The 12,010-nt window shown below is 39.4% G+C and overlaps 1 protein-coding gene across 6 annotated transcripts in view; it reads left to right on the plus strand.

Moving 5' to 3' along the window:
• LOC130913337 (AP2-associated protein kinase 1-like) overlaps nt 1-12,010 on the plus strand; it is a 42,586-nt gene that overhangs the window by 11,446 nt on the left and 19,130 nt on the right. For 2 of the 6 annotated variants that reach the window (XM_057831873.1, XM_057831876.1), the window contains exons 10-18: nt 4-170; nt 320-486; nt 3,876-3,959; nt 4,338-4,525; nt 4,762-4,955; nt 5,035-5,097; nt 10,856-10,948; nt 11,114-11,215; nt 11,409-11,576. In XM_057831873.1, the coding sequence (XP_057687856.1) occupies nt 4-170; nt 320-486; nt 3,876-3,959; nt 4,338-4,525; nt 4,762-4,955; nt 5,035-5,097; nt 10,856-10,948; nt 11,114-11,215; nt 11,409-11,576 (1,226 nt within the window). The remainder of the gene's footprint in view (nt 1-3; nt 171-319; nt 487-3,875; nt 3,960-4,337; nt 4,526-4,761; nt 4,956-5,034; nt 5,098-10,855; nt 10,949-11,113; nt 11,216-11,408; nt 11,577-12,010) is intronic. The other 4 variants (XM_057831874.1, XM_057831878.1, XM_057831875.1 and 1 more) reach the window with 4 other exon arrangements.

The following is a 12,010-nucleotide window of genomic DNA, read 5'->3' on the forward strand; positions in this document are numbered from 1 at the left end:
TAGGATCACAGACCCCATTCCTACTACTGAAACCTCCATAGCACCTCGGCAAAGGCCTAAGGCTGGCCAGACTCAACCACAGCCTATTTCAGGCATTCTTCCCATACAAGCAGCTGCTCTGACCCCACGCAAAAGGCCCAATGTGGCTGCTGGAGCACCCCAGGCTATAGGTAATAGCTCTTTGATCTATCTTTACAATACAGTTATAAAACAATGGTCTCTTTTATAGGAAATTAATATAAATTCACATTGGACTAATCAGTGGTTTCTTTAAAAAAAGTTACGTTTGTTCTTCATGGCATAAATTTCCCACCTTCAGCTCCAGGTGCCGTCCAGACTGCTCAACAGACCCCCTCTGCTGCTCAGGCATCTTTGCGACCAATGCAGACCACCAACATTCAGCCTCAGGTCACACCGCAACCACAGAAGCTCCTCATGAAACAGCAGCTGCCTTCCGCTTTCCTACACCCACAGAATAACCAGCAGGTAGGCATCCCAGCAAGATAACAAGAAAGGAAATTCAGTGAGGCTGCAGTGTAGGACCCAAAAGTTCAGCGGTTGAGTCTTTTAAGATAAAACAGCTGCAAGTGTAACTTGAAATTCTTTCACGCTTGAACAATGGTTCATGTTTCCATTTATCTCAAAAAGTAATTCACTGTATTTTTAATATAATGACATCTACAAGACATGAAGATGAAATCCCATTGGTTTTTAGGGTGGGTTTAATAGGTCTCGAGAAAGAAGTATTGAAAATTAAAGGACAAATATGACCAAAATGTTCTTTTGTAAAATCATCTGACAGAGAGCGTTGACCACTAAGTCTAGCATAGTGTCACTTAGGCATGTGCTGGTATGAGATTTTGACGGTATGATAACCTTAAGCAAAAATACCGCGGTTTCATTGTATCACAGTACAGTGATCCCTCTTCGTGCTTCAAACGTCGCGCCCTCAGTCCATCGTGGATTTTTTTTTTTTTTCAATTAAAAAAACAAAAATACAAATGAGCTGTCCCGAGCCGATCGCGTAGTCTCACTCTCGCTATATCCCCCCTCTTACTCTCCCCGCTCTTTTTTTGTCAGGCCATGCACTAGAGTTGCTTTTTAAAGTTAACGATGTTGCCAGAGTCATGAACTTCAAATGCGCCGCATGCGTCAATTGTCGTTTAGCTTGTTAAACAGTTGCTGTGGCAACTCATTGTGTGTAAGTGTGGAGTGGAGAGAGTGGACTCACTCAATGAAGCATTTAATAAAGCCAAACATTTTTCTACTACAGTACTTTATTCTTGTTCAAAAATAATTCAGTGGGACAGTAACATGTTCAAAACTTATCATAGTTATTACATTTGAAGTGCTTAAAAACCATTTATTAAAATATAGAGTACATTTTTTTTTTATATACTTTGGGGGGGGGGGGGGTGGAAAAAACATGTCTTATATGTATCTCTTTTTAATGCTGAATCTGAATAAATACATTGAACACCAAAAAAAAGCTTTTTCACTTAATCGTGGCAGGTTCTGGTCCCCATTAACCGCGAAAAACGAGGGATCACTGTATAGCAATTATAGCTCTAAAATGTGTTGAGATGTATGGAGTTTAAAATGTTTTTTTTTCATTGAACCGGATTTTTTTTCACAACATATTTGCAAATTGGAACATCAAACTGACTAATGTTAAAATACTATAGGTAAATAAGATAACAAAAAATAAATATTTAAATAAATAGCATTTATAGACTAAATCCGCAGCCACAGATCAAGTTGCTAAACATTAGAACAAAAATATTTTCTCTAAAAAAAAGGAAAAACACTTCCAAATAAAATTTAATATATATACTGTATGTATAATTATATTGGTGTGACTTCACTGACTTTAAAGCTTCATCTCAACATTTGTAGTGACGTGCTCATTTTCTACATATTCCACTCTCAGTCCAAGTTAAGATGCAGGAATGTGAGTATGTTCACCTTTTTTGGGTTAATATACCACTACTAGTACTAATATTAATTTGATGAATATTAATGGAGAGTCAGAGCAAGAGACAGAGCTCATGTGTATGACTCGTATCATTATTTACACATTATACAGACACACACAAACCCTCTCTCAAGACAGACAAAACACCACAGATTGTAATATGAAAATGTTATTTTGAACAGATGTTTACAATGGCGGAAGACTTTACAAAAGTACTCTTATAGTGAGGAAACTACCGTATTGGCCCGAATATAAGACGACCCCGATTATAAGACGACCCCCTCTTTTTCAAGACTCAAGTTTGAAAAAAGACTTTTTGAACACCAAATTAATTTTTATACAGAAACGACCACGGAAAGCTTTTCTCTGACTGTGAGCATTTTTTAGGCGATCTTTTTGAGCTCTCCATCTCCGTACATTACACTCTGTGACACCATATTTCACAGCCGCTTTGCAGTTGTTTGAAGACACCGCCTCATTTATCACCATCAACTTGAAGTTTGCGTCATAACTTCTCCTCAGCTGCCGGTGTTCTGCCAAAATGTCCTACATCGGCGAAACGTCCTACATTAGTCGAATTTGACACCTAAATTACTACCGTGCGCTCTAAACTTGTTTTGTTTAGATGCATACAGGAATAACGTACTAAAGAAATGCCTGCAGAAAATACTTAAATGTAGTTATGTCAGATAAGGACGGTTTAAATACGCTACGTGACTAATGTGGTCAACTGCTTCAAAGCTAACACAAAAAAACACAATGGTTAAAAGTATGAGAGGGTAATACATGCAAAAAGTATCTTTGAGGCTGTGAAAAGGTTCTAAATAACTAAATAAAAACAAAAATAGTGAGTACTCGCCGCTTCCAACCGATGTGCGCATGCGTGTGAATGCATATGCAAGCGCCCTGAGCATTGTGTAGGACGTTTCGCCGCGTAGTAAGGAATGGCCAAACACCGGTTAACCTGGCCAATCTTCGACCCACTTTTCTCCAAATTGTCGCGAAGTTTCTCCATTTTCGGTTATCTCTTCTATTACCGGTATTTTCTTCTCTTTTCCTTCTTACCACTTTCTTCTTCGTGTCAGGGGTTCGCTTTGGCCGCCCGAGTCGCGTTCAGCATTCGATTCATTGATGACTGGCGCCATCAAGCGTCGTGAATGGGTACATGTCTAGGCCGCAGTTTTTTTTTTTTTTTTTTTTTTTTTTTTTTTTTAGGCCGCAGTTATAAGACGACCTCCTCTTTTTCAATCTTATTTCAGTGCAAAAAACATCGTCTTATATTCGGGCCAATACGGTACTTAGCCGTTTTGGCATGCTTAATAGCCACGTTAACAAGCTTACGTTATAGTATTTGTTTTACCATCGCTAGACACACGAAACCCGCTGGAGTGAACTCTCGTAGCTGGTTCGAAACGTGCGTGACAGTGTTTACTTACTTTGACTTATATGTAAAGTGACGGATGATGGTCACGTAAATATGAAGTCATGTTGGAGGTGTTGCCTGCACGTCGGCTGTCCTTCCTCCTCTAAGCCGCTGCTATCTGTTTCTTTTCGGGAGCCGAAATACTCCCATACTAGACTAGAGTTTTTTGAGGGGGTTTTGAAAAAGCTCAGGTGTAGTTTCGACAGCAACAGCAGTGTAACCGACAGAGTAAAAAACTGCGGGCGAAGGGTAAGTTCTGCTGCTCCAAGCCATTTCTCGCCTCATTTCTGGGACATAAAAAATAGCTAATACAGTGCTACGGCATGACGGAAAATTTTAGTAGTTTTTAAACCGTGACGTTTTCATACCACGGTAAACCTTGAAAGCGGTAACCGGCACATGACTACTGTCACTATGGCCACAGCTCTGCTGCAGGGCAAAACTAAACCTGATGTTCCTGCTCTCACACTGCACCAGCAGCAGCAGCATGAGGTCCCAGCTCTCCGTCTGATTCCCATTCCTGAGTGTTCCGTCACTGAGCCAGCTGCTGACCCAGATGTGGTAACATCCTGCTAATAGTGCTGTCTGCTGCTGAGCTAATTATTAGCTGTCTTTAACAAATCACTTTTTTTTTTGCTCTCTTGCCTGGGGTTTTGGAAGTGCAGAAATCACAGGGCATCACTTTTGTTAGTTCCACTCCTTCCTTTATTGTGCTCTCTGTCTGAAATCGGTGCCTTTACTTGCTCTGATTGACCTCTAAGTAAAATGTGCATCTTTGTCGTCATCTTTAAAGGTTTCTCTTAGCATTTTGGGGTTTTTGGGAGTGGCGGATCAATGATAGAACTATCGTAGAGATATTTTTCTGATTTCACTGCAGCTTTTCATTGTTTTTTTTCTGTAGATTCAGTGATTCTGTCTCATGTTTAAATCCCCCCACAGACTGCTGGGTCAGACCATCACAGAGTCGGCTCCCTAACACCCCCCTCGTCCCCGAAGATTGCGCCCAAGAGTGGCCATAGACGCATCCTGAGTGACGTCACTCACAGTGCCATCTTTGGGGTCCCAATCAGCAAGTCCACACAGCTCCTGCAGGCCGCCGCAGCTGAGGCCAGCCTCAACAAGTCCAAGTGAGCAGAATGAGCTTCCCTCAGTAATGTGAGGAGCGACTGTCCTTTCATGGCGTCGCAATAGAAAGTCCTTTCAGACAACATGACCGCCATGGAGTAAAAGCAAACCTTTTACATCCCACAGAATCGCCGAAGAAGAGTAACTGTGTTCACACTTTGTTTGCGTACACGACTAAACCAAAGACCACAGAAATAACAGACGTGCAAAACTTAACCGCTGTCTTCCCGATTTGTAGATCAGCCAGCACGACACCTTCTGGCTCCCCATACTCATCCCAGCAGACTGTATATCACCCTGCTGACACAGATACCCAGTCTGCCCGTAGTAAAACCAACGCGCAACCCAGTTGGAACCCCTTTGGCGACGATAACTTCTCCAAGCTCACTGCTGAGGAGCTGCTTAACAAAGACTTTGCAAAGCTAGCTGAAAGTAAGCGCAATATTAATATTTACACTATATATTAATGAGAGAGCTACTGATTAAAAAAGGTTTTCTTATTTGCACTCAGATGTTGCAGCAGAGGAGAAGTCCAGGGGTGACAATCTCATTCACGGGCTCAATTCAATTGCAGGTATAGTTCGTTTTTCCAATCATATACATCTTTTTTCCTCGTGTAACCTGGAAATGAAAGATTTTCTAATACCCAGTGCCTCGAATAATTCCTTACACTTTATTAGGGAAGTTTGCCAGTGTCAAAATTATAGCTACCAGTTACAGAAGCTTATCTTTGTTGACACAAGTTCTTAGCCGCACAGTGACTCCTTGTCAGTTTTAGTGAATAGAGTCTCCGGCCCACAGCTAGATCGCATCTCATTTGCAGATCTGTGCTTTTACTGTCACTCAGTGCGGAGAGGACAAACATTTCTTTGTTAATTGGATTTCCTTGCTGCTGAAGGACTGCTTACAAGCTAATAAGCTCAAGCAGTCATAGTCACTCAAGCATTTTTAATGTCCAGTTTTTTGCCTTAAGTTCTAATGGGAAAAAAATGCCTCTTAAATCACGTATTACTCCCACCTTTCCACCATCCTTCTTTTTTCAAATTGTCTATATTAAATGGTATCGTGGTATTGAAGCTACTGCATAATCAGGGTTTGACCACCTAAGGTTTAATCTCTTCTAAAGCTTTCTCTTTGAGAGGCACGTGAGTTGTAGGATGAAAACGATATATGGCGGAAAATACAGACAAGACTGAAAAAGCAGTTTCTGCTCTTGCACTCCTCTTTAAAAGAAACTGCTGTATTTCAAGCCAAAACAACTGTTGTGTTTGATAGAACAATAAGTCTATATGCTTTCATAGCAGATTCATGGCGCATTAAGCCCCCGAACTGTTTTTAATTTGCCCGTTATACCCTGAAAACCCCCGTTTACAGACGTCACGCAACCGCTTTTGTTTCAACCCAGCCATAAAACGAAGGTAATTAATTACATTTATTGTTCAAAATGTCTGTTATTTTTAGCTTGGAATCATTAATTGATTTCTAATATTTCGTTTAAAAAAAAAAAGCACGACTTTAAAAAATTATTCACTGGCATATTTTAAACTTTTAAACAAATGACGTCACAGTGAAAAAAATGGTGTCTGTAAAAAAGTCATGTATATTTATCTCATAACTATTGCTTAATTGTATTTTTTTTTGTTTCTGTCGCATTTTTTCCAATATGTTAGATGATGAGTAATCAATCCAAACAAAGAAAAATGGGAAAAAATGTTTTAAAAGGTAAATCTCGACCACTTTTTGATGTCTGCAATTTCTGCATCGCGACCCTTGTTATATTACCATGTTTCACCTACAAAATCCCCCAAAAAATCCAGCTGTGGCCATTCACAGCTGTCTCACCTCCAGATAGGGTTTTGCCGTTTAAAAAATAAATTTTTTTTTAGAAAACGCCCTCCTGTTCAAAATTTTTCTTCCCCCAGAAAATTGAGATTTTAAGCTTTCCAATGATGTATCACACATGCATATCAGACAGTTTTGAAAGTTGGCTAAATTGGGGGTCTCAGAGCGGAAGTCACCTGAGTGTTTTCCGCCATAGGTATTTTTAACTGCAGTCAAACAACTGACACTGACTATCCTGCCATGGATTTCGCTATCAGTTGACGAGACAGGTCCTACAAACATTGTGCCACGGCTTCCCGTAGGGGGCCAGCCCAGGGAGTGCCTCATGGAAGCTTTCACTTCGATACTCAAACACGCTGCGTTCTAATGCCGGATTTAGGTGGAAACAGGATGAAAGTTTTAGTGCGTACAAGCAGGCAGGAGTGTCTCAAGAATGATTTGGTCCAGAATTCAAGGTAATTATTATCTAAAATGGCACCATGCATGCACTTGGAAACGTTGTGAAAAAAATGAAATGAATGGAAAAAATTAGCGTAACTTTAGCTTGAAATATTTACGTACGGTTTTTTGCTTTTAACCAATAATCTAAACTGTTTTACGTTCATATCAATAGAAATACCGGGATTTACACATTTATTTACAAGAATTTTCAACTTACAAAGCTCTTTGTTTAGTGATGGCCGCCATGTTGGATTTTGTATCCATACACAATTGCGTAATTTTACATTCAAATAATCAGGTAATTTTTGGCCAACTGCCCGTTTTTTGGCAAAAAAAAACTAGTTTGCGTCCATACAAATCAAAAATTTGGCTTTTACGTGTTTAATTTTATTTAAAATTTCAATCTAAAATCGACGAGGGCCAGATACCCAGCAAGACGTGCTGAGGCAATAGTGACGGAACTCAACCTAAATAAGTTGTGATTGTATAAAGAAAAATGCTAAATTTGCTTTTTTTGAGTAAAACTAAGATGATTCTGCATGCTTTTCTTAAGTATTAGGTTTCTGATGTGAAAATTGAGTGATTTATTAGTGATTTATGTCAAAATTGCACTAAATAGAAAAAAATTAAGTCGCTATTTTGGGCAAAAACCTATATGTTAAATATTGCTATTGATCTGAAAATACAGCTGATTATCTCTGCATTTGGTGATTTTTGTGCATCTAGCATAAAATCTTCGAAATGTATAGCCATTTTAAGTTTGGTTATACTTATATAAAAAATAATTAATCGGGATTTTATTAGGGAGCGACTTTGAATTTTCTGATGCGGCTGCTAAAGGAGACTCATAATTGCCTAAGGGAGCTGTCTGTTTTGGTTTTTGGTCGCTAGCGGATTTGGTTTGGAAAATATTGGAATTTTAAGTTTTTGAAAATAGGCCCCCTACGGAGAGGCCCCGTTTCCCGTCAACTAATAGTGAAGTCTATGATCCTGTTATTTACAATTAACAATTGTTAACCATGTCAGTCGAAACGAAAATTATATCTTTGCAACAATTTATCGTGATCTCCGGACTACAGAGCGCACCTGACTATAAGCCGCACTGCCCAAATTTAAGAAAACATCCATAGATATACTACAAATATAAGACTGAGGTGTCTATGTCTTAATTTGTGATAATTACATACATGGAAAGATGTGCACATGTATGAGAAAGCCTAATGTGATGACTCTTCATTCAAAATGAAATGCTTTGCTTTTTATACATTTTCTCACTATTATATATTACAATTACACTTTAATCAAAACTCTTTCCTATAGAGAAGAGGGTAAAGGGTCACATCTGCTGTGCCATTTTCTGAGGCAGCACATTCCTTAAGTAAGACATCCCCCACTCCCCAATTTTTACCATCGTGGTTTCCTGTAAGTATTGGTATGCTGTGAGAGATTTGATTCATGCATGGACCACATTTGCACAATGCACTATACTTCACATTAGAGAAAGTCATTGTAATTGTCAGTTGAGGTCAGCTACTGTATGTGTGGTTTTGGAAAAGATGTTGTCTACACGGTTGGCTGTAATAGCTAGTTAGATGGGGCATGGCCACGCTGTGTGTTGTTTGTTCAGATGAATGCTTTTTGATTATTTGTCAAGGTTGTCTTTGCCTGGTGGGTCTCTTAATGATAGAAAAAGTCTCATTTGGAAGTACGTGACTAACACATGAAATAAGAATAATGAAGCCTTATATTAATGCTCAAGGCATATGATAGAGAAAAATACCACTTAATTTTACTTATCCTCCATTGATTTTCAAAAAGATTGAATAGGTGAAACCCTAACACTGCTTGTCTATAGGTTCTATTTCTTTTTGTGAACTTGACTAGAGTTGTTTGATAATTAAATTCTTCATATATTTTAACCGATATCCCGAAATTGTCCAACTCCAAAAATCTGAGAGGCTACCAATATCAAACCAATGTGATATACTAGTATGTGGTCGTGGACTTAACAAATTATGGCTAATTGTATCGTGATGCCCCACTGGATCCTTTACTAATGATAAATGTAACAACTTCAAGGTAATAAACATTATGTGAAAACTAAGGCTAGGTTCATACTGCAGGTCTTAATGCACAAATCCCGATTTTTATGTCTTATCTGTTTTTTTGGCGTGCCCGTTCAGACTGCTGTTGTCCATTGAGCCCGTTTGAGTATTAAGCATGTGCACTAATTCGATGTCCGACACGCGCTGAGCAAACTGACCTGCATGCGCAGAAGCATCGAAACAAATAACTACACATTTATTCCAGGGAGATCATATTTTGATTTCCAAAAAGAGGACACAAATAAGATATTAATAATCCCCGTTTAGTCTTATAATCAAAGTTTATATGGACTGATGGAACGCACGCACATAAGCCTTATATGTGTGTGTCAGTTTGCCCCGTCTCGGTCACTGAAATATTGCTCATTTGATGCAATAGGAAGAAAATGGAGCATTATCAGGCTCATCCTTTTCATTTTATTTTTTATGACTGCGGTCAAGCCTGCGTCCTGCATAAAAGCCGAGTTCAAGCTAGGTGCTAATGCTAATGCACAGCTACATTGCTGACGTCCTGCCTGCCGATTTCACTCTTTGCTGACGTAATTGCAAGAAGAACCATAACAAAGATCTATTTGAAATATTTCATTAGCCAGGGTAATGTCGTAACTCTCAGCTACGGTACATGTAAATAAAATGCGTAGCTGAATACAGCTACATTACCCTAGGTAATACTTTTTTTTTTTTTTTCGTAACAGTAGTACGACTTCCATCTCTTAGGCCTTCTTTTTCCTTTTATTTGGCCCTGTTCTGTTAACGGACTAATTTTAAGGAGTAGGGGGAAATTCTAATAGCCGTGTAAAGAGTATTACTAGTAAAGATTATTACTAGTGTCAGTGAGAAGGTGAAGTTTTTTTGTTGTTGTTCGTGAACTACATTTCCACGCAAACTCACATCAAGGTACCATTTAGTTTCGCAAGGAGAGGTATGAGAGTCATTTTTCAAGTGACCCAGAGCTCGCGAAACTTGAAGAAAAGCGCATTTATCAAGGTTTCGTCAGCCGTGATTACATATATGCATCGGCCGAAACAGCATGATAGCACAGATATAAGTACGCCTGCCCCTCTGCTATTGGATGCAAGGCCCTATTTTGGGCCCCGCCTCTCGGTGCAGATTCATTCAAACTGGCCGTTACGTCCAAGACGGCCGTCCACCGCTCACTTTCGCCGAAAAGTCTGATCCAAAATACTGTAATGCTCCGGATGGGGGGAAGAAGGAGTGTATTGGCTTACCCACTTTATTGTGACAACAATGGTAAAGAAAAACAATAACAAAATAACAGCGGGCTGCCGCGACATGCGACCGCTGTCTCTCGCTATCTCGGCGTTCTCCCATTCTTCCTACTCACTTCCCTCTACATCACAGTTCTTCCTACTCACTTCCCTCTACGTCACAGCTCCCCAGTCTGATGGTCTCTTTTAAGGGGGCCGTGCATAATTACGGACATTACAATACACAATGTGAGTTTTAAACTGCCTTTGGGGGGTGGGGGGGCATCTCTTTTGCAAGGTGTGGCGGCTTTTATTTTGGTGTGGCGTTGCGCCACAATCTTTTATATGTAGGGGAAATCCTGTAATGTGTTTCATTAGTTTCCGATTAATTCTCTTTTGCCTTGGCACTATCCCCAGGAAACAGAAATGTTCTTGTCTTGTATTTTCTGTGCTGTTGTATGTTTGTAATTTTTTTTTTACTTAAAAAAACAAATTCCACATAACTGCCAGCAGGGTGCGAAAAAACGCCATAAACACAGGCAGACAATAAGTGGCCATGACAGCACTGCCATATGCATATTGGCCCAAAACCAATAATGAAAAACCAATTTCAATATTCTCTATTATCATTTTAAAAAGCTTTTATTGGCCGATAATATTGGACAACTCTAAACTTTAACTTTTCTATCCTCTGCCATGTTGCTGTGCGTTCCTTAATCAATTCTATATCACTCAGACAACTTGATTGATCATGGTCAGACGCCTCATGGAACTTCTCTTCTGCACACTGACCTCTTAACCCTAACTGAACCTCTGAGCACGATTGCTGGTAACCACCTTTTTTTGGTTCCCTACCTTCCTGTAAAATTGTGTTTACTTTGCATGTATTTTGTTGAGTTCCCTCACTTTCTTTCATTTGGTAATACAACCTCAGGATGATGTCTTTAGAGAAGATAATTTTATGTATCTTACCTCTCCTGTTATGTGTGTATAGTAAAGACAGGGGCATGTGTGGATTCACTAATTCCTGGGTTGGAAGCCCCTCCAGCCCAGCAGTACTCAGGCCAATTGGAGCTCACCTCTGCAGGCATGCCAGGTTAGCATTGTGAGGCTATAGCAAAAAGCTTAAGGATTTTACTATTTAATGAGAACATTTCAAATAGGTAAACCTTTCAGTGTAACATACATTTTAATCAACATATAAAACATTGACGCGTTGATGCAGGATTTTTAAGTCTGCCTTGTCAATTGCCTTCTCATTATTAGTTTGTATTCTAATTGTGACTTAGACTCTTTAACTGGGAAGGACTCACTGCTGGACTACCATCTTCTCTCTCATACTCGTTCTCATGGAAACCCAACTTCTGTTCAAACTTCCTCCTATCGCTCCTCTGCTCCTCTTGGCTCCTGCTCTGCATCCTGCCTGGAGGAGCAGCAGCCTTCTCACACAGCTGCTGGTAAGCCCTTTAACTTATCCAGCACTTCTTGGCCAGCCTTATGCTTATTTTTCAAATAGTACTAATTCCTATCTAACACAATATATTGACTACATAACTATCTAAAGCTTACGCGTAAAAAACACGTCAAACGATAATGTGGTTATTTATCATTGGTCCTTTCAATCACAAAATGGAAATATAACTTTATTTTGTTGTTGTTTGGGGGGAAAAAATTGGTTTAGTAACACACAGTTGGAAAGCTATGTTAACTTGTAGCTCCCTGACCACACAACAATCTAATGAAAATCTGATGTATTATAATATAGGACAAACATTCTTGAAGTATTATTGTTAATGACTTTATCGATTATGTCTGACAGAAGATATGCCTTTTATTTGGGCGGGCAGAACCAGTTTGTGACATTTTCCTTGCGCTCGCAATATTTTCTCAG

This window comes from Corythoichthys intestinalis, chromosome 3, assembly GCF_030265065.1.
Source record: "Corythoichthys intestinalis isolate RoL2023-P3 chromosome 3, ASM3026506v1, whole genome shotgun sequence".
Taxonomy (NCBI): Eukaryota; Metazoa; Chordata; class Actinopteri; order Syngnathiformes; family Syngnathidae; genus Corythoichthys; species Corythoichthys intestinalis.